General features: G+C 42.0%; 4 protein-coding genes across 4 annotated transcripts in view; 1 reads left to right on the top strand and 3 right to left on the bottom strand.

Annotated features, from left to right (window-relative positions):
- The window catches only part of LOC6598008 (angiotensin-converting enzyme), a 49,593-nt gene that overhangs the window by 18,322 nt on the left and 8,364 nt on the right, over positions 1 to 22,907 (top strand). The window lies entirely within an intron of this gene.
- LOC113565464 lies at positions 2,065 to 2,979 on the bottom strand. The gene is made up of 2 exons (XM_026987529.1): positions 2,772 to 2,979; positions 2,065 to 2,712 (listed from the first exon to the last, which is right to left on the bottom strand). Exons 1-2 carry the CDS (start codon positions 2,964 to 2,966, stop codon positions 2,272 to 2,274), a joined length of 636 nt encoding a protein of 211 aa, XP_026843330.1. The 5' UTR covers positions 2,967 to 2,979; the 3' UTR covers positions 2,065 to 2,271.
- Positions 6,515 to 8,880, bottom strand: LOC6598010 (chorion protein S38). The gene is made up of 2 exons (XM_002023199.2): positions 8,818 to 8,880; positions 6,515 to 7,829 (listed from the first exon to the last, which is right to left on the bottom strand). Exons 1-2 carry the CDS (start codon positions 8,827 to 8,829, stop codon positions 6,984 to 6,986), a joined length of 858 nt encoding a protein of 285 aa, XP_002023235.1. The 5' UTR covers positions 8,830 to 8,880; the 3' UTR covers positions 6,515 to 6,983.
- On the bottom strand, positions 19,828 to 22,594 carry LOC6598011 (zinc finger protein 512B). Its single transcript, XM_002023200.2, has 3 exons — positions 22,537 to 22,594; positions 22,227 to 22,265; positions 19,828 to 21,138 (listed from the first exon to the last, which is right to left on the bottom strand). The coding sequence occupies exons 2-3, from the start codon at positions 22,236 to 22,238 to the stop codon at positions 20,290 to 20,292; spliced, it is 861 nt and encodes a 286-aa protein (XP_002023236.1). The 5' UTR covers positions 22,239 to 22,265; positions 22,537 to 22,594; the 3' UTR covers positions 19,828 to 20,289.

Genomic DNA, 22,907 nt, shown 5'->3' with positions numbered 1-22,907 from the left:
GCTACGCAGCGCCCGACGTCACGCTCAGACTGATTTTCTGTCTCTCTCGCACGCACTCTTTGTCGTGTCGTTAAATATTAGCGGCGTCTGCCGGAGGAGAGCCATACTGACTTAGTATCGGGTATAACTGTAGAGTTGCGGTGTCCGCAGCAACTCACAACGTTCCCCCTCGTTTTAAATGGAATGACAATATCAAGTTATCCACGAATATTTTTGTATTTATTTTGCTAAGTTTTTATTCTAAATCTTTTTAGAAGTGCGCTGAGTTCCCCAAGATGAAGTTATTGAGTAAGAGCAGTGTGTCGGAAGTAGATCTACCTATTACTTGCTGGTTGTGAGGCAGTCGTTGTCTCAGTCAAATATGTTATTCTTGTATAGCTCTGCTCTTTTTTTCATTGTGAATTGTGCTTTTCAGCCTTAACAGCTTTTAAATTCCGATGAAGCACCGCAAGTCGCAAGCGTTTCGTTGTCTCTCTTTCTGCATCAAAATTTAAACTGAATTCCTCTGTACTCATGTGATTTTCTTCTTCTAACTCCTCTTTCCATCCTAATCCTAATCCTAAAACAATACTTGCATGGTGAGCATGGGACCTGCGCGCCCTGAGACTATGCTCTCAGCAACATTGGGTCTAGATTAGAAAACGGTTTAAAATTAGAGCCAAAAGAGTTTGGATCATAAATCGAATGATTTATGTAGATTATTCCCATACTCTTTCTATACTCTTTCCACGTATTGACCAATATGCTAGCTGCTCCTATACCGTGCCGTCCGTTACATCTGTTTTCCGTCTCTTCCCACAAGCCATGCGAGGAAGGGAATGGGAGCGAGGCAGTGGATTCCGCTGCGGGAAGTTGTTGTGTTCATTCTGGCTATAAGTAATATAGATCCGATTGTAACGTGTTTCTGCATTCTACTGGTATATGTATGTATATGCATTCCTTATGAATCTTCGGTTTTGGTTCATACAATCATACAATTTTTGGATGATACAGAATATGTACATAAGTACTGGGGTCGGAAACGCTTACTTTTGGCAGTTTGCATTATGCAAATATTCTAATGAATATAATGAATGCACCTACGAATAAGGTTTTCGCTGCACGAACTCTTTTATTGAGCGATATTTAAGTAAAGCTATTAAATACATATAAGCACTAGTGTGCGTGAGCTCTATATGTTTCGAGGATCGAATCGCCAAATCGAATATGGGGAAAGTTTTAAAAATATTGAGATGCATATCGAGATAAGGGGACAATTTTGCGAGTTTTTCGACTAGTTCTTCATTTGTTTGTTGGATGTTTTTTTTCGTTCCTTGCTATCGTTTTCCACATTTAGCATTACAAATTTCAGTTTTATCAGGGACCGTTATCATTCTCAACTATATTTAAAAAATCATCGGTATTCATCGGTAACAAAAAGAAAAAAATCAAAGCTAAGGATTATTCGACAGTTTTTATTTGTTCGATCAAAAATACTACGCAAAGTAAAATAAAGAAAGAGTGGTGGGGAGCTGAAAAATTGTATTGATATCCAACTGAGACAAGGCGAAAGCATTGGAAGAAATTATATTTTTGTGATGAGGGATCGGCGAGTAGATACAATAAGTTGTCCCTAGTTTATTTTCTCCCGAGTTTGCTTCCAAATTTAAGAATCCCACAAGATAAAGCGTTACGGTTGAACCATTTCGTTAAGCGTGGAAACTTAGTAACATCGGGTAAGGAGTGAATTGGATTCACGAAAGTTACTTGGCTTAGTTTTTCGCTTTTCATTTGTATAGAGTTCTTTCTATAGAGAGATTTGTATCTGTATTTAAAACAAGCGGAACATCATAATAATAATAATAATGTAATAATCGTTTGTGCAATCGAAATTTGAACGAGATTGACACAACCCACTGCCACTGCTTTATCAATCCTCTGAGAGCATGCTGTATGCAACCATTCATGAGCGAACTTCACAATTGTGAAATAAGCTGATGGGACTTGAGCTGAATTATTTCTGATAAGAGTACATACATATGTATAAATAAATGTACACATAGTATTTGAATGAGTAATTCGAGTTCATATTTTAATTTTGTTACGATTCAAAGTATTTGAATGAGTAATTCGAGTTAATATTTTAAATTCGTTTGCACATTTGATTCTCTTTCTCCCTTTCGGCTTTATAATACAAATTCCTGGTTATTCTATACATACATATGTATGTATAAGTCTATATAAGTATGTAAGTATGTGTATAAGTAGGTGTACGTAGAGGTAAAGGGCAGACTATATAAGAGATCTGTGCGCTTCGGCATCGAATTTCACGTGATGATTTTCCTGTTGCACTCGGTACTTCCTTTGCTTACGCTTGTAGGAAACGAGGCATAGAACTAGCACAATGATGAAAATGGAACAAAAAACATATGCAGCATGTTCAGGAAATTCGAATTCAGCTGGTTTTTCCGTAGGGGTTGTAAGGAGTTTCGCCGTAGTTGTAAGCAACTCCGTGGAGGAGTCGTCCCAGGTGCTCGAGGAAGTGGAGTCGTCCCAGGTGCTCCAAGAAGTGGAGTCCGTCGAAGTCTCAGTTTCATGAGTGTCCTCAGTCGAGGTTGTTGTGAGTGCACTTGCGGTTTTGGTTTGCAGCAGGGGTTGACAGTCTCCATTGCCGTCGGTGGACATTATGTATCCAGGGCAGCAAATTTCTTGCATTTCCGTCTTTTTTTTGGTCTGAGAATATTTCTGAATTAAAACCGTCAATGCGCTTTGAATGCCACAACATGGTTTACCACTTTTTTTGGACTCCCGTTTATCTTCAGTTTCTTGAAGTAGTCCGCGAATGGTCCATATTCATTTAATGGGGTAAATTCCTCTTCGGTATAGCTAATTTCAACGGGCTGACTGCACAAATTCGGATCTCGATGGGCCTTTATCATCTTGTATGCCAAAATGCTTAGGAAAAATATGAGCAGAAACTTTAGCATTATGCTGTATTAGTAGTCCGCACGGCAAAGAAATTAAAATTCAACTAAAAAAAATTCAACGGAATCAAATTCTTATTCTACTTGCGAGTTCCGATAAGAAAGCTTCTGTAAAATAAACTTTTTCCCTCTGGGGTACACAGTAGCCATCATTCCAATATGCTTTCCATTTATCGCATGTTTTTGAAAAGTAGCAGCTTAAGCCGAGCTTTCTTTATGTAAGTCGAGAGATGTTGCCTAGCTTAGGGCTTAATACAATGTTCAACTTTTTTATAGTGATCCAAGGTAAAGCTTAGATACTTTGTTTCCACTGTATAAAGCTGAGCGCTTGGCTATGCTATGCTTAAAGTTTGTGCTTATAAAGCATACCGAGCTTTAACAATGGATATGATATCGTCGGAGAGCTTTCGTTCAGGAAAGCGAGAGCACGGAACAGTGCTAGTTCAAAGTTAATAATCAGAGCAGGAACAAGTAACATAGCCAAACAGTGAAAAAGAAGTGAACCGTTCAAAGCACTGATTCCATTATTTAATCTATGTGTATAAACAAATTAAAGAGATTTGTATTAACTGGTAGGCAGAGATTTCTATCAGCTTTGAGCTCTTTCTTCTAATCTTTAAACAAAAAAGTCAACCATTTCTTTAACCATTTCGGAAAGATGGCGTTATATAAGCGAACAGGTAGGGGCTAGTTCTGCCCGGTACGACTTTTGTCTGCGAATATTTGGTAGAAATTGGTATAAATGAAAAGTCTGTGAAGCAGTAACCTTCAATCCTCTGTTTGTCCCAGTTTCCGTATTTGTTACTTTGCATCCCGCAGCATATTCATTAGCATCTAAGTCGTAGGGAACCTTGCGCAAGATCACATAGACACTGTTCAAGACATCCATCTCCTTTGGATTGTTGCCGATGGTGCCGATCACATGTATGAGGAGAACCTTCAGCTCGGCTTCGCCCATGCAGCGATCCTGGCTGCGAGCATGCAGGCTGTAGCCATCGCAGAACTAGTTTTGCATCAACAAATGAAAGTCCTTTAGCTTTTGTCTGTTGATGTTGGATTATAAATTTAACAAATGAATAGGTGAAACAAAAAATTTAATTGCGATGTGGCAAATGCGGTGGAGTTGCTCAAAAAACAGAAATCGGAATGCCGAATTTGAGGAAGAAGATTTTTCTCGGGTAAAATAAAAAGTAAATATGGGGTAAAAGCTTATTCGCGGGTAATAAACACAAAATATATAATTCGATTACAAAAATAAAAAATTCTAAAAATGCTACATAGTATATATGCCCTTTACTAAATTCGAGCCAAACCGCATTATTGTTGTGTGCAGTGCTGCCAGAATCTTCTAAGCAAAAATTGCTAGATATGGGAAGAAAAATTTCAAAAAATGTCTACAATTTTTATGAAAATTGCAAAAAATTGGTAAACCATTAAAATTTTAATTTTCAACAAATATACACAGACAAAGATATAGTAGACTCGTCGAAAAGAAGACTAAAAGCTGAGTTTGCTATGTTGGTTCGAAAGTCGTCCATGAATTGCATTTCGAATACATTTTTAATAATGTAGGTGCACTTTGCAAGCTGAAAACTGCTCCACACACATGATTACTTGTGGCAATCGCCGTGTGTTTGCAGGCATAGAACTGCTTCCTGTTCCTCCGTTTTGGTCGACTTCGAACGAAAGGCAACATTTTTAGTTTTTTACATGCGCCCATTACACGTACAATAATCTCGCGTTGGATCAGTTGCAATCCTTGCGAATCCATTACTTAAACACCACCAACATTAAAAGAGTTTTCAAACACTATCAAGGTGTTCATATAATCGAGCCACTGAGTTAAATACATGTTCCGATATCTTTGTGAACCCTATTAATCGCAATTTCTGCAGTTGATGACAAAAAGGTATACAAAATACAAAAACATTGAAAAAAAATATAAAAATTGCCAGTTGTATAATAAAGTTGCTAAAATTGCTAAATAACAATTTAAAATTGCTAGATTTGTGGCTCCATTCATTGTGGATGCCACAGAATTTCGCCTTTTATGGGGCCGGATGGAGATATATGTATACTCTTCCTTCTGGGTGTTACCTACACATCTACACAAAACTAATAAGTCCGGTATTGGCTAATACACTGTTTACACTAGGGTTAAACTGTTGAGTTTTGGTCAGAGTTTAAATTTTATAGGATAAGCATATGGGCCTAGTGGTTTCACTTGCGATTGTTCGATTTTCCGAATATTTTAACGCTGTTCTGCCTATCGTATTGCCACTAGTAACAATAAAAACTAGTGTATCGAAAATCAAATTATGGGGCTTACAAATTATGGCTGAGGTAAAAGATGAAAATAAATAGAATCCTTTAAAGAAATTGTATCATTGCGTTAACCATTTTCATAATTTGATTTTTTATAAAATTTTGCTAGAACCACCCGCACGTATCAGCTTTCCAACTCAATAAATAGAATAGGTGCAAGTGGAGACACGAACTCTGAGTTGCTGAGCTAACTCATCTATCGATAGGTAACTCATGTTAGAGTAAATAGCTATGTTTTTATCAGTGAGAATAAAATAATAGTCTCTTACTCATTAGCAATGCAATCACATGAAATGGTTTATATTGGCAAAATATTTGCAACTTTTATCTCAGTCCAGCCAAGTTTAATTTAATAAATTTAACCAAAACCAAAAGCAAATAACTTTTATTTGTGTTAGCAACAATCTAATATAGCACTTTACAATAACAAATAGAAGGAAATAACTTCTGTGGGAACAGACGGGAGGCGGGCCTGCCTGTCGTTATCAATTGAGATATAAGATATAATATTTGCCTGTATCGGATCATAATATTATTCTCAGTGAACTTTGGTCTTCTGTTCAAGAATTCACTACGAGATTGCCTGTGTTAGAGAAAGAGTGCGTGGAGAGAGACAACTCGCTAGAGAGAACACAATGGGTGGAGATGATGCGTGTGGGCTAGAGAAAGAAATGGTAATAATTGTCTTAGGGGGATTGTTTTGCAATGCTGAGAGAGCAGTTGCGCTTGAGAGCTTACCACACCATTATAACTCAGAGTTATCCGCTGTTTTTCGTGTCGCAACGGAAACAGATCGGAATTCCGCTGGGAGCCCGACATATTTATATAAAATGATGTTTGCTCTACCCACTTGGGTGTTCACGGTGTTAATCTTTTCGTCTCTACATAGTCACTGGAAATCCGTTTATTTTCTGTCCATATCCACTCTCATTCCCATTGCTGCTGTGGATGTGGACTATTCATCATACATACATCTCACTATTCACAGCGAAGCCGCTAAGATCAGCATCCTATCACAGATTTACGCACATATTACTCCTACGATTGAAAATAAGGTCTCCAGTTACAATAGAAATCTTTGGTTTTTTCAATGAGTTTTTATATTGCTCCCATGATAACGGAAAACCTAGTACAATTGAAATCGGTAATTTTAATTAAAGAGAAAAACGCATCAGATCAGTACAACAATATTCTTACATTTTTGGCACCAATTAATTCTGGTTATGTTATTTTTTCAAATTTTCTTTTTATTTACATTATTTAAATATGTACAAACATTTCATAGAAAGGAAATTTTCATGAAAAAGTCGAAGGAGCAACTCGTCTGCTGTTTGATTTTCCGTCTCTGTCTACAAAAGAACTGTACACATGGAGGGGGAAGGCGAGGGGACAGGCATTGGCAGAGCGACCCGGATGGGCGGGGCAAGCTTTCTAGGTTGGATTAACCCATCGACGGCGCCTGTCAAAGCTCTTCCCCTGGCCCAGATCCTCCAAGAATTTCGGCTGTTATCACAAACTAAAACTAAATTTTAAGTCGTACGTTGAGGGTTGCTTGGCGGGGGAGAGGGTGGCAGATTGGGTGGCAGGGTCCAGGTTGTTGGCCTATTTTTCATTTTGATAATGTCGACTTGCTTATGCGCTCGCCTTCACCCGACTTCGATTCTCCAGTGGCCCTCGTAAGTGTTGCAATTGGATCTACTTTTTGTGGAGGTAGCCGCCGTGGCCGGAGGCGCCGTACGAGGAGATTCCGTGTCCGGACACGCCGTACGAGGCGATGCCGGGACCAGAGATTCCGTGGCCGGAGATTCCGTGGCCAGAGATTCCGTGGCCGGAGTAGCCGGAATAGCCGTGGCTAATGTAGGCTGGAGCGGCAGCGGCGACGGTGTGGGTGACGGCAACGGCGGGCTTCACATGGCTCTCAACATGGACTGGCACTGGGACGGCCACCTTGTAGGGGACTGGTCGGTCCACATGGACTGGGACCTTATGGATGACGCGCTTCTCGACGGTGTAGGGTACGGGCTTCTCGACAGGAACGGGGTAGGGCTTGTCAACGTGGACGGTGTAAGGACGATCGACGGCGATCTTGACAGGAACCCTGACGACCTTCTCCACTGGGTAGGGTTGGGGCACCTCGACTGGCACTTTGACGATCTCCTTCACTGGCACATGGACGATCCTCTCGACTGGGTAGGGCTGAGGCACGGGAACCTTGACAGGATAGGTGACGGTCTTCTCCACGGGATAGGGCACGTGACGCTCCACCTGGTAAGGAACCTGCACGGTCCTGATCACAGTGTTGGTGTGCACCTGGGTGGGCAACTCAGCGACAGCTTGGCCGATGGGTCCGCCTCCAATACCAATACCCGATCCAAGAACGGCACCGCCCGCCGAGGGTCCGTAGCCGTAGCCCAGGCCGTGGCCAATGCCCCGCTTCTCTTGCTTCTTCTCTGCCGGCTCGGCGGGTTCGGCGGCCTTCTTGGGCGCCTCCTCGCTGGCGCTGGCCACCAGCACGCACATGGCCACAAGGCCGAAAATGAGCTGCAATGGACAAAGGAAAGCGAACAAATAAATTAAAGTCAAACGCGTTGACCGCAATCGGGCTGGCCAAATCAAATGGGTTGGGTTATGCAAACAGCGACTACACCCGCTTCCGCCTGTCAGCCCATAATTTGGAATATGACGGTTACGCAATGGCTGGAAAGCTTACTGGGCAACCAGCCAAGTTCAATGGTGCCCCAGGTTAGGCGCGCAAGTGAATTTGCGGCCAAACATATTGGCAATGCGGCGTATACGTAATGGGGCTCGAAATTGGAGCAATGTTGTGGGTGATTGGAATATTTGGATATACTCTTGGCGTGGCGACTAAATAATCAGATTCGCAATTCGTGTCAGTGCAATAGACATTTACAAAGGGAATGGCTAAAGTAAAAATAGGTTGTTGGTCTACCAGGTGGGAACAGCCTTGAGCGTGTTAAAGCTTAAGGTTTTTCCAACAGTTTGGTTTGGTTTTAAAATATCAGTTGATTGTTGGGTCCTGAATATTTCACAAATATTTTTAGAACTTGGCAATGATGTTTGTTGGAAAATTAACTTTTTTTTATTAGCATTCTTACAATACGTGAAATAGGTACTTTAAAATTTAACAAAAAATGTTTGCAATCTAACACCACTTAACGACAATGAATAGAATAGAATAGAATTCTATTAAATGTGTGTTCGACCAACAACTGTTTTTTAGTAATTTTAAAGCATTTTTAAAAGTATCGACATTCGCTTTATCTCCTGTCTCCTTTGAAGAAACGGTTTCAAAAATTAACCTCAAACGAGTTTACTTGTCTGAATTATTTCAAATGCACTCGAATTACCACACCGATCGGACTGGGCTATGCCATAAATAATGTTATTTAAAAACAACTTTAACCAAGATCGAGTTCTCCAAGCGCGATTTCGGTTGCTTTTGTTTTAATGTAGCTATGCCTTGGAATCACTTTGGAACAGAACACTCAATAGCTGGGACCGAACATACCATGGATTTCATTTTGCACTGGGTTTTGCACTTAACAACTTTGGATCAAGAGGGGCTCGTATGTCTCCACCAACCCGCAACAGTAGACTGAATAATATCGCACAGACGTCGCGAGCTTTTATATGGCCGATGCTACTGCGGGTCTGTCTTCTGCGGTGGCTGCGCAGTCGCCGCGAGCCAAGATCGAGTCTTGCAGGCGTTTGCGCAGCAGCCCGACCAAAAGCTCCTTTGCTTTGCTCTCTCCCTTTCTCTCATTCGCTCGTTTTCCGTCTGTGTGAGCAATGGCCCGAAGGAAACGCTTCCACGAAAAGCTCTTCTGGGGGTGCCTCTCACGTACACTGTACGTGTCGTTCGTGTGACCATGCGCCTGTGTGAGTGCGTGTCTGTGAGAATCCGTGTGAGCGTACTAGAGTCGAGCTGACTTCTCCCACTGGCAGTTGTTAGGGCGCGAGTACCTGGGCCACAAGTCGATAATAATTGAAGAAACGACCTTAAAATATTTCACTAAAAGTTGATATAAATTAACAGCCGAATTCTTGTACATAATATTATACTAATAGTAAATAGTAATTAACCATTTTTCACTTTATTGTTGCACCGGGCTAAGATTTGGAAATCATGTCCCCTGAAATGCTTGATTCAGAGAAGGCGTTACCAGCCGTAAATTATGTTCTGGCATTGCTGGTTAATATCCAACCGGTAACACTTCCATCACTTCCATCATGAAATTAGGCACAGAAAAATATGCTCCATAGCCATAAGTCAAATTCACATTAGCCACACATCACTTTCCACTACTTTGGACTGCAGTTGCAGTGGCTGTTGCTGTTGCTGTTGCTACTGCAGTTGCACATTCGATGTAAATGTTCCGCTGGAAAACATGCGCCGCGGAGTCTGCCAGGCTTGGTTCTGTGGGGCTCGTTTCTGGGGGCTTCGTGACTGAACTTTTGATCTCTGATTTGTGTTTTGCTCAGTGTTTTTTTTTTTTTTTTGTTTTTTAATTTTTTGGCAAAACTCAGCCCGAACCTCGATATGGGTGCATTGATTGAATGGGTCTTGTCTGTGGAGGATTCTGTCTGTGTGTTGGTAATTTGACATTTTAATGCTGCCTAGGAAATACTCGCCAATGGCCATGTAAATGGAACGTGTGAACAATGACTAGACCACAGCGATCATAAAGGAGAACACTCCGAGCAACCAACAAAAATAGCGCTAGATTTATGTGCATTAAATTAATTGCTGATATAATGTCCGAACATAATGGCAGCTGGCGTATTGGGCTTTGTAATGTGCAGTTGAAGGCGAAGGTCGTCCATCATCAATATCAACATCTACATCTACATCACAATCGGTGGCGCGGGCTCTGAGTCAAAGTTGAACCACATTCGCGGGAGGCGGCGAGGGGACCGGCGGGTGGTAGGCCTTCCCTTGGTGGCGCTTCTTTTGTGGTTAGCCATCGCTTTGGCGACGGTGGGGCTGTGCTGTGCCCTGGCAAGAGCACATCCCCAGTAGCAGCAGAACCACCGCACTGCAATCGTGCGGGTGACGTGCGAGCTTCCATATAAATTATGCAGACCCAAAACGAAATCAACAATCGAAAGAGCTCAGCCCCAGCCCCAGCCCCAGCCCCGAGCTCAAGTTCAAGTTTATGCATCGGGCCTTTATCTGTTTTGTTCAGTCGGGTTTCTTTGTTTGCCTTCTTTTATGGTTTTTCTAGATCACTTTCATTTTGTTGTTGACTCGCCAACATTGGAATAAATGGACAGAGATGGATCGAAGATCCAAACTAGCCGAGTTGTTTTCTACTTAAATACCCGGTACCTAAAACGTTTGAGGAGGGTTTTGGGATTGGTCGACCGTCTTTCAATATGGTTTAAAATTTCAATGTTACTGAAAAAGTGATTTCCAGTTCACCATTAGAAAAATTTTTCCAAATAAAGAGTTTTTTATTGTGTAATATCATTTTGTAAGGTTATTCTGAAGAAGATATAAGGTCTCATTTCATTTCACTTATTTTAAAGGAGTTCGATTAAGTGTAGGCTATAGCTATAACGAAGAAAGGTCTCTACAATAGCTAATAGCAAAGCCTCTCTGCCGACATTCCTTTTTTTTATTTGTTTGCTAATGTGTTTAATGATTTAATGGTCTTCTTTAGCTAATTACCAAGGCAAAATGTTTGAAAGTGTGTGGCGCTTAAAATGCTTTGGAGTCTATAAAACGCCGGGTGGAGTCAAATTTGAAAAAGTTCCCCTATGAGATGGATACGATGTTCTTTTGAAAATAAATTAGAAAGTAGACCATTTGTGGCCGTTGCAGGAACTGCGAACTCTTCCATCTTGACAAACCAATTATGATAATATGTTATTATATTCAATATCAAAATAGAAACGTTGCCGTCTCATCAACAGTCGCGAATATGCAGATACATCTGACAGCTATTAGCATAAGATACAAGTAATATTAGAGTCGCTCAACAAGGGAGGTGGGGCATCTTCCATTAGATAATCTGATATTTGACATTTTGCGTTCACTGGCCGATCGCCTGCTTAATTTATTTAATTAAAACTCGTGTGACGTCAACGCCGGACTCGTTCTCAAGCTAAAACAAAAGCCAACTTAATTCCAAATTGCATGTAAAATAAATACTCTTGCCAAGAGTATCCTAAGCTTCAAAGGGTGTGTGAAAGGCTAAGAGTGAAGAGGTTAACATTTAGATGTAAAGTTGTAAATGAATTTTAAAATTATTTTTTAAGCTAAGCTGACCCAAATAAATTTATAATGGGTTTAAATAATTAAATGGGCTTCTAACTATGAAAATGTTGCAGTATTTTTCTTAAATTAGTTACCTTCTTTCGATTTTATGTTGTACATATGTGCGATTTTTTTTTCAAATTTTATTTTGTTCATTAAAGTTACGTTAAAATTCTAATTGATAGTAGCTGCATTTATTAGCTTTTCAGAGCTAAGAGATCCTCTTAGACTTGTTGTAACATATACTCCATGTTTGCCCAAAAAGAAATCGAAACTAAATCTGTTTATTACTCCACACACATATAAATGTACATTTGTTCCGTCCAGTAGAAGAATCTCATTAATTGTTGGACTCTTTTTATGGCAGTGTATTGACTTCTATTGATGTCTGAAACTAGTCTTCCAGGTTTTAATGTTATTTAATCTTTGATTTTCTTGATACACGCCCAAAATTAATGATCGCAGGGGATTTTTTCTCTAAAATAAATTTGTATACTAAACAAAAATTGTTGTGGGAATGGTAAGTCTGAGATACGATGATGATATTTCGTTTAGAACTACTTTCAGTGGTTCTTTCTGCTCTGGAGAATTGTTTGGAAAACCCCTTCCATTAAAAATTCAAATGATTTAAATCTGGGACAGCACAGCAAAGCAAACACCTTTCGTGTTAGCAGGCCATAAATTAGGGGAGTAAAGCAGAGTGAAGTACAAAAAAAATACATAAATAAAAATAAAGATATTCACATTTGTCTTAGCGTCTTTCCATAAGCTTTATTCTTCCTTCGGCAGTCGAAACAATCAACCCAAAAATAAACGTATTTGTTGAAATATCTTTTTGCGAAGCAGATTAACGTATTATATATTGATGGTAATTAACGATTTGAGCTGCGAGTCCAGCCATATGTTATAGGGCAAGCGATCGATTTATCGATCTCTGCCCAACATTTGTCATTTGGCATTTGAATTGGAAACTTTTTTCACCTCTGCGAGTTTAATGTATAATCTAATATACACTCGCATAAGATATCTGTAGTCCCGCACAGTCGCTCACGGCTGCTCCAGATTTGAGATGCCTCGCATTTGTCAATCGAATGCCGAACATGTTTCGCCGTCTGATCCGTGCAAATATGCTCGAAAGGTGATTAAGTTTTCTTTGGTTTTCATTCATCGAAACTGTGGAACAGCTTTTTGTGTGGAAGCCAACTAATTGCGGCCTAATGGCATGTGAGTTGATTCCTAAATTGTCTAGAGCGGAGTCTCTCAGATTGATAATTTGATTGGTGCTAAGTGGATTGCATAACCGGAGAATGTCTGCTGAGTTCTGTAGACTGATTTGACTCTACTCACTGAAATTTCTGAGTACACACACAGCAAGGCAATTGTATCTATTAACTCTACTCGAAAGATATCAAATCAAGGAACATTATCACCCTTTTCCCTACACCTAAGATCTCATCACTCACCTGCAAACATTATGTTTGATAATCTATCATAATCACGAGCCCCGAAAGGAAGCGGCGAAGGTAAGGCCAGAGCTAACGTTACTAAAAGTAAATGCAGCAGTTAATTGAGTTTTCGGCTAGTACTTGTATTGCTTGTACTTCATGCTGCTACATCTGCCAGGGTCAATCCGGGCCTAAGTTCACCGAAATTTATCATAATTAACGAGACGCTCGAGCGACACAATTTGACCCAAATTTTCGGAATTGAAATCGGAATGCGAAGTGGCAAAAGATTTTCTTCTGCCGGGCCATCAACGAAATCACCGATTTCGTGCTGGAGCTGAAGTCTTTCGGATTGTGATTGTGGTCTCGAGGTTGTGCTGGGTTCGAGCTAGGTTCGAGCGGGGTCTGGTCTGGTCTGGTCTGGGGCTGGCGTCTGGTGCAGACAAGTAACATTTGTCAATTGAAATGGCCAGAAAAACACAGACTGGTACGGACTGCGGACTGCGCACTGCGGGTCGAAGACAATCGTGCAAAACCTTCGACATTTAATTTGGTTTCTGTTTTTTGTTCGGTTGCACGTTTGGTTAGCAAAGAAAATTGTCTAGAAAAAAGCTGTTTACATGGGGCAATTTTTGTGCCTCTCTTTTTCTGATGGTAATTGTCCGCAAAAAGGTCAAAAAGAGACACACATTTTTGATTTGCAGGCTGGTGCTGATGGACACGACACTATTTTCGCTACTGTTTTGCCTAATTTGTGGCTGTGACCTCAACACCCTCCTAAACCAACAAAAATGATGACCTCTCGTAACGCTTGTTGGCTATTAAATTTCGGACCGTAATATATTTGGGAAATATACAGAAATTTGTTTCTGAATTAGAGGCGCGAACAATGGACTGGAAACGAAAATAGCTAAAATGATTCTCTCGATTTGACATTTTCCATGTAATTGACCCAATGCGGTTAGGGGCCCGGCCCCGCTTTGGACCTTGAATTACCAGACCAAGACAATACCGCAGCACCACCTTCGATCAGAGCCAAACACGAAATGCACGCGGAACCAGACTCTGGCCTCTGACAGAACCTGAGAGGCAGGCCCAAAAGCCGGCGGATAAATCTAGCAAAGAACTGGCTGTCACGCCCTCCTCTCCGCCCACACCAAGACCTACAAGCCACCGTGCATTGAGAAGCGAATTAGGCTGGCCAAAGATCTGAAATAAACGCAAATAAAGACATTAATTGAGGCGGATCGTGAGTGGATGTCAATCTTTTTTGTCACTTCAGGAGCAGCAAAGCATTTCTTCTCGGGCTTTAGCGGAAGGAGTTTAATTATTGGTAATTCGAGGAATTAAACAAGATATGTTTGTTGATCCTTTTAAAAGTATTGCGGCTACCTTGCTTGGATATACGAGTGACTTGTAATTGAGCAGGCACTGCTTAGCTCTTTAATTCCCATCAGTACAGTCGAGAATTCTTCTGAAATAAATAACAATTGGCTTTTAACATTGTCATTTATATCTCGTACTTCACTAGCATTTTTTTTTCGTTTTCATGTTTGCGCCGAGCTCGTGTTTGGCAATAAAAATAAATAAATAAATCATTTTGAACTCCAGCCATTGTTTGGCCGTACGAAACCTCCGCAGCAATTAGTGAAAAAAAACATAGCAAACAATAAGATCACAAAAACAGAAAAACAGAACTACTAGTAAAACAGAAACGGAGAAAACAAAAACTTGCCGGCCTGGGAATTATGTCGTTGGCTTTTCGTTTTTCTCGTCTTAGATTTCTTGAGCAAGTCTCGAGTGTGAGTCTCGAGATGGTGTGTAACACCCCGAGATGTGATGTAAATTTATGTTTTAATGTGGCAAGCAGAGCAGGCCAATTCCCAGGCGAAACCCCGATACAAAGAAAACCTTTTCTAGTGTGGGTTTTATAACAATGGATGTGTCACTAGAAAAGGGGAAATAGCAGAACTGATCCGTAGATATATCTGGCTGGAGGGGAGTCGAAGGACGTCGACACTTGGTAAATAAAGAGTTAAATACAAAAATATATATCGAAGCCCAGTTTTGTTGTTGTTTGCAGATATATGCAGGATGCTCTTTTGGTAAATCAGATATTTTTGTGGCTAACTTCTCAATATTTGATGTTAGGAAGAGCTAACTAAATCGGTCTAACTGACAGACTCGACTGCTCGATTGACATTCCATTCTTGGCTTCCATGCCGTCACAGTTCATTGGAAAACTAGACAAATGATTTGCCTTTACCACGCGGCTACGCCCACGAACATCAATGAAAAATTAGGCAAATGATTGGCTGCCACAACATATCATGCCACGACCATGTGAAATACAAAATTACTAATATCAACAGCGCCGCGCAGAAGACAATGAGTGGGGGCTGGAGATGGAAATGTGGCAGAAAACCGAAGCAATCCAAATCCAAATCCAAGCCACTAACTGCTTGTTGCAAATGCCACAGTGACACACTAACTGAGTGACTTCCAAAGCCCCAAACTGCAATAGCAGCAGCAGCAGCAACAACAAAACTTATGCAACTATTCAGAGCTTTGGCTCCTCGAGCTCGACCTGTTTCAGTCGGAGCTGGACTCGTAACTGGACTCCAGCAGTGGCCGAAAGTTTAGCCAGATTTGGGAGTCTGCTGCCGCTGCTTAGCCTTTTTTTTGTAGCCGAGAGATGTTTTCCTATTCAATTGGGGGACTATTAGATTGTTGAATGCCCCTTAAAGGCGGTGCCTCCACTTGGCTCATTTGACATAGTTCGCGGCATAGATAAAGAACTTGAAGGAGTGTCCGTGTCCACAACCCAGAGAAACACTTTCAATACGGAAATTGCCAGGGAATGAGAAATCATTGTGGACTCGGGTTCGTTGCCTGAGTCTTTTGTTTCGTTTGGAGGCAGGTGAAAGGATTCGCTTCGCTTTCGTGCGAAACACACCCGTGGACCAGACCAGACCACATCAGACCAAGCCATACCAGCCATAATTCATTGAACAATTGCATAATCCGACTGACTGTGATGCGGTAGCGTTCGTAGGCTTAATTGTTTGCAATTTGAATGCGCCGCGATATGGGGCGGAGACCAACAGCCAGAAGTCAACGGAGTCAAACATAAATTGATGTTCAGATATGATCTGGACTATGAGGAAGAATATTTGAGTTGAGCATGGGGCTAACTATGGATAGGGCAGCTCAACTATGATATCCATAACCATGCTGATTTGCTCATCCATATGTCTCAAGCCACAACATACGAGTATCATCGTGGGTTCAATAGACTTGGCATTTAGCTGAAATCGGATCATGTACCACGTCAATGACTGCAATTGCATTGGGGCTATGCATTGTGGCTGTAACGAGTATTTTATTTGCAGTTTGCTGGCCAAATGAAACAGCCGGCCAAATGCAGGGCAGGCTGAAACAGAAGGCACACATGAAGAGGCCAGGTGGGAGGGCCTCCGAGTACCTGGGGTTTCCAGATTGCCAAAGACGCTCGCTTCACTTGACTTGGTCCGCTCCGACTTCGACTTCGACTTCGACTGCGACTTCGATTACGTTTGCAATCGGAGCTTCGGTTTTGGGTTTTGGGTTTTGGGTTTTGAGCTTACAGTTTTCTGTTCGAGAAACTGGTGCAAGTTTTTCTGATTTAAACTTTGGCTGTCAAATAGACAGGCATTTTGGCAAAATCGAAAAAATAACAGCCAAAACTAAACCAAATTAATTTCGCAATTGGACGACAACTATGCGGCGATGCAGACGCATTCGTTCGGATTTTGGCGATGGACAACTTGGCTGGCGATGACCTTCAAAAACCGCCGACTGGATTGCCGTTCATTAGAGCAGAGTTTCACATTTGGCAACATGTGGAACGTCTTTCGTGGCTTTTCTCAGCCAAGCCACCAGCGACGGAAGAATTGCGAAAATACATTTTGAGCTTTTCCATTTGCTCCGTTGCCATCTTTTGTCGTCCGCCGTTGTGTCACCATCGTTTTGGGTCAATTAATTAAATTTCAGCAAATATGCGAACGTCCCCCTCGCCCAACTCTTTGCCCCGCCCCCATCGCCACGGGAAATATTGTTTTAATTGGGCAAGCCGCGCTGGTCGCAGAAATTTGTTGCCTTGCCCCTTCCCCGCACCCCTCACCACCCTTCTCCAACCATCGATTGGGTGCTCATGCCTGCCCCACGACATCATTGCGTAAATGCTGCCACTGGGCCATTCCTCCAGATGTGCGCGATCGAAATCGATCGATCTGTGCGCTGCGTGGCGCTGTGGCTATGGGCGTTTGCAATATCTCTGATTTATGGGTTATCAGTGCTACCGATATGAGTTTCCGCGATGATGAGGATGTGCTCAATGAATATTCATGTTTATCGGTTAAAAGAGGTACGATAAAAGAGAGAGGGAGCAATATGAGAGGAAATAATATGCATTTTGACTACTAATTGCAAGCCGAAATGAAGATATTCTAATATATATGTCACAAAAGCTGCAGGGTATAAATTTCTAGAAGTTTCTATAAATAAAGATAAAAGCATTGTACTAGTAATAATTTCTTTTACATATTTGCGATTTTAGATAATCAAAATTCATAAAATTCATTTGTTGTATTAATTGCTTTGTTAAATGATAATGAAGTATCCTTCACAAAATATGATTAGTTCTAGAAATATTGCATCATCCCTGTAAAACATATTTAATTGACTTTATATTTTTATCTGTGTACATAGAGATTTTTTTTTTAATTTTAATATTCTTAAGCAACAATTTCCTATTGCAAAGGCATTTTGTTACCATTAAATTACTATCTTGGTGATCATGAAAATTCTTGTTTGAACTAATTTTATATAATTGGACCCTACGACTGCGACCCGACGACAATTAGGTTCGATCAAGAGATCCGCTTTGTAATTGCGCGCGGTTGCACAACCCGAAAGACAATCCAAGTCAAGAACAAAATAAAACACAATATATTTGCAATGAGAATGTACGAGTATGCTTTTGAATAACACCTACGAGAGTGCGACTGAGTCTGGTGAACCACCCTCCGACAAGACCAAGAGCAAGAGCAGTTGCAAGCGCAATTTCAATGGCAATTTTTAACAAATTATGGTTTAAGATACGAATTTACGAATGCATGTACATATTTACGTGTAAGTGCAGTGCCACCTTTTGTGCCACCGTCTCCGCCCTCGCCCTCTGTTAGAGGTGTGCACATGCTGTCTATAAAGCCGACGACCTTCAGGCTGATGCTGATCTAAGTGAATTCTTTGGCCTGGAACTGGTTCTACCCAGAGACGGTGATGGAGACGTATCGGCTCTCTTTGGAGTCCAAATCGGAGAATCGGAGTCGAAGAAAATTAAATCACAAATTAACAAGAACGGGCGACTTTTTATTAGAAAGTTGTTTTAGTTCCGTCTGGACTGAGCAGCGTCCTTGGGATCGGGCCTCAAAGTCGCCGTGAGGGCTTTGGCCTCGTCGCAAACAAAAATAAAATGCGAGTGCGGCCAAACCCCCTCCTGAAGATGGACAGATCCCGAAATTAAATCTGTTGATATCATATCATCAAGTATACTGCTAGCTTGCTTAGAAAAACGGTTTTAATTGCCCTCGTTTGGATAATACGTAGGAGAGGCGGACCGGTTCGAGAATCTTTTTCGGGGGTAAACAAATACTAAACAGCCCTAAACTTAATTGATACAATTCATCAAGACACACATAATGTTCAGAACTTTTTTGCATTGTGATGGCCTTTCGAAAGTTGATATTTTGGTATTTGACGAGGAAAAACCCCGCTTGGTTCGTTCACTTGCCGTAAAAAACAGAAAACCGAGATTAAATATCAAGTGTCTTCTCTTCTCTCACTTTTGATCCTCCGATGACCGACGGGGGCCGTTCTACGCATGTGGCTAAATGTTATTAAAATTTACGACCGACTTTTAAACGAACTCTGCGGAGACAGTGCCCTGACGTCGACTGGTGAATGGATCGTCATCTTCAGCAGTGGCTTCTCTGTGCGACCTTGCACGTGTCTCGGCGTCTCTGGTCCCAGCTACGCGAGCACATCAGAGGTAATCTCTGGTGTCATTTACATTACTTGACCCGTGATGGATTATTGAGTGAGGCAGTAAGTAGCAACTTGCGATTCCTTCCGATCGAATGCGAATCCGTTGCTAATTTGGGTCATGCCATTCAAAGTGACTGGCAATGTGAGCAGATTACAATTGTTAAATGTCAAATGTCAAAGAGCATCACAGGGACACTATGTATATGTATTATGGGTGCAATGATGGAGTATGGAACTAAACAACCCGATCTCATTCAATTTAAAAGGTACTAAATTAATTACCCAAAATGGTATTATTTTAAAGAATATTGAAATCCAACAATGGATTGATTTTACGAATGATTTCATCTGTTCTTTCTTGTTACTATATTTTTTCACTATGGAAAGCATCGTGAATAGGGTTTTAAGTTCACTTTATAAAGCCTCCAACAATAAACCATTGCTTTGCCATTTTCTTCTTCAATATGTTTCCTCAATGCTACTTTGAACTGTCCACAAACCAAGTGAAACGATACATGGATCCAAATTAATTCTCCTCGATCCAAAGTTTCAGTTCTTTCGGTGCCAAATATGTCTAAATTCATTCACAAGAAAACAATCCGTTTAAAACAATATTTTCTTTATTTACAAAATATATATACAAGACATTGGAAAATAGTATTTTAGATGCTGGATTATTTCCAAAAGCCAACCATCGGCACGAATTGCCAGTGATAAAACAATGAAATAGTATTTTATACGATTTATTTTATTTATCCTTAAACGATTGTCACATATGTATTTCAGTAGCTGTCTATTCAATTCATTGTGCGTTGAAACCTTTCACTGATAAACGTGACAGCTAAAATGTCCATAAATATGGGAATTTACGAACATTTAGCTGCTGTTTACCCTAAACGGGACACTCATCCAACACAACTGCTTCCATTGGATGGCTGGATTGGAAATAATTTACAAAAGGCATTTTTGTTCGTCCTGGGTTCTTAAAAGCTACAGAGAGTGGCAGGGCGGAAGTGCATCTTCCTAGGGTTTGTTTTGTTGTGTTTTGCGGGGGCAGACAGTTGGAGTGGGTGTGGGAGCAGAGACCGTGTGAGAGTAGAATTTAATTGAAAATGTGGCTAAATTTCCTTCCGCTCATTTCTTGAAGGTCCGCTTGCTCCAATGGATCGCTCGGTCGCCCTGAATCCGCTTATTTGTGGTAGCCAGAGTGGTCGGCGTAGACGGAGGCGTCGTGGCCGTAGCTGCTCGCTGGGTAGCTGCTGACGGGATAGCCGTGCACGGGATAGCTGCTGACTGCAACGGTGGGGGCGTGCTTCACCACGGAGTGGGAGACGACTGGCACCTTCACGTAAACTGGGTACGGGCGGTCGACCTGGACGGGAACGGCCACCTTGACGGCCTTCTCCACGTACACCGGATAGGGCTTGGCCACTGGAACGGGGTACGGCCTTGGCACCTCAACGGGAACTGGACGATCGACTGGCACATGGACAGGGTATTTCTCGTGGCGGATAACCTCGTAGGGCTGGGGCACCGGAACAGGGACCTTAACGTACTCCTTGACGGTGACTGGCACCTTTCGGATTACTTCGTAGGGCTGAGGCACGGGAACCTTGACTTCGACAGGCACGCGCTTCTCGTGCACAACAGGATAGGGGCGGTCCACGTGCACTGGTACTGGGATGCCCTTGGTGATAGTGATGGTCTTGTGCACATCGGCCTGCTTGCTGATCACATAAGGAGCGGGGGCGTGGTGGACGGCAACAGCGGGGCCGCTGTGTCCAATGGAGTAGGCGGGGCCGCTGTGTCCCACGGCAATGGCGGCGGGAGCAGAGTGTCCAGTCAGTCCATAGCCATGGCCATAGCCATGTCCGGCAACGGAACCGTGTCCCAGATAGCCGACATCCAGACCGGCGTGTCCGTAGCCGTATCCCAGGTCGAGCAGGCCGCGCTTGTCCAGTTTCTTCTCCAGAGGCACCTTCTCGCCTTCGGTTTTACTGGCGCAGGCGGATGCCACCAGCAGGGCGGCTAGGCAGATCTACAAACGGGATGGATGGATGTGGGAATAAGTAATAAGGACGATTCATAGCGATATCCTATCATTGTCCTAGCCCTATCCTAGCACTGATCTTACAAATTTCGTTTACTTATAATCTGATTTTGCCCCGAAGTACGAGTCTTATCCGCTTCAAAGGGTTCTTTTGCATCTTCGAAATGGGTACTCGTATTACCCAACAAAACCGACCATTTTATGCCCCTTTTGGAGTGCTCGATCGATTACCCAATCGCATTAGAAAGTGACTGTGATATGACGCCCACTTGATGGTCGTCTCATCGCCCTCCTTTGCGATTCAAATGGTCAGGTGAAATTCGAACGTGCAGCGCATAGGCAATGCACTGCAGAGCTACGCCCAGCCCCCACTGCGCCTACTTCCCCTCTCTTTAACGATTGCGAACCTGACAATATGTCGCGTCCGACTTGCGGCTTGCGTCATGTCACGCATGCGCAGTCGGTGCAGTCGGCGCAGTCGGCGCTGTCAGCGTCTGGAGCAGCTCTTCGAGTGCACCTGTAGTCGTCTATTAATTGATCAGTTGGCCCGGCCTGCTGTTTTTGCCGTTTGCTAGACGTGGCCGGCACTCAAATTATGATCGTTCATTTATGAGCCGCTTAGTACGAGTACGAGAGTATGGTTCAAGTTGAAGTTTGTCATTCACCGCCGTTCCGGCTTTGTCTTATGCCATATAACCGTTTTTTGTGCTCTAGGAAGTGGCTGCAGCCCATGTTAAGAAATCTATTTGCAATCTTATGCATAGTAAGAAGTGGGGTACCCAAGCCATATATAAACAGCATAATTCACATCCAACCACTAACAATTCCCAGTATGTGCTCAAGCCGTAATTATTATTATTATTATTATTATGCAAAAATTAGTTTAAATCGGAATTACATGTAATATATGTGGGAGTCCTCTACAATTCTATGTCTTTTCCAGAATTCCCACGCCCATTGACATGCTCTCGATCCGATTAATTCACACATTCACCGCAATTAAGATTTGCATTCACATTTCTTGCCTTCTGATTGATAAGATTTTAGATTGATTCAGCTATTTCTATTGTACTTACGAAAACTTTCATAGTGGAGAGTGTTGGGACTTGCCAAGGCTGTAAATAAACAAATAAAACAATGGAATAGTTAGCATACAAATCAGCATATATTTTTAAATATTTATCGTCGGAAATAACTATTACTCCTTATTTCTTGAACATGCACTGCGCTTAATTGAAAACTTTTCAGATCTAACACAATCTTACGGCACATACGAGTATATTTATAAATCTTGAAAACTTTTCAATTTTTTCAGCACGTTTGAAATTGAAATATTATTTAGCACAAATTTGTTTAATTAAACACTTCTTCGGTTCATGCACTTACAAGTAGCGCAGAAATACTATCGAAATATACTGTGTAAGGATTGTAGAATCCCAAGCGATTCCAAACCTCTGACTGGATGCTGTCTGTGGTCAGTGGCGCGCTTTTATACCCCCAAAGAGGTTTTGTGTCAAAACGAAACTGAAAACGCAGCCAAGTCCCAGCCGTCGAGCGGTTACCAAAAGCTTTTCGAAGCCATCGCATCGAATCGCTCTCTCGAAAGCTCGCTACTCGAAGTGGCCCGGCTTGGCAAGCCGCTCCGCTGTATTGGTGCGCTTTGGTTGTGTGCGGGTGACTCGGAAAGCTGCAAGCGGAAGCGCCCACCACTACCGACACAGACATACGAGTGTGCCACCAATACAACGGCAAAGGCG

This window comes from Drosophila persimilis, unplaced genomic scaffold (assembly GCF_003286085.1).
Source record: "Drosophila persimilis strain 14011-0111.01,24,50 unplaced genomic scaffold, DperRS2 tig00000124-arrow-pilon, whole genome shotgun sequence".
NCBI lineage: Eukaryota > Metazoa > Arthropoda > Insecta > Diptera > Drosophilidae > Drosophila > Drosophila persimilis.
The sequence above is the reverse complement of the archived record's forward strand: the minus strand, read 5'-3'. Positions and strand labels throughout refer to the sequence as shown.

Bases quoted from the DNA above. Each gene is read 5' to 3' on its own strand.
- LOC113565464 (XM_026987529.1), bottom strand. From the start codon at position 2,966: ATGCTAAAGTTTCTGCTCATATTTTTCCTAAGCATTTTGGCATACAAG. The intron at 2,713-2,771 runs GTAAACCATGTT...AAATATTCTCAG, and splicing joins ACGGGAGTCCAAAAAAAGTG to ACCAAAAAAAAGACGGAAAT.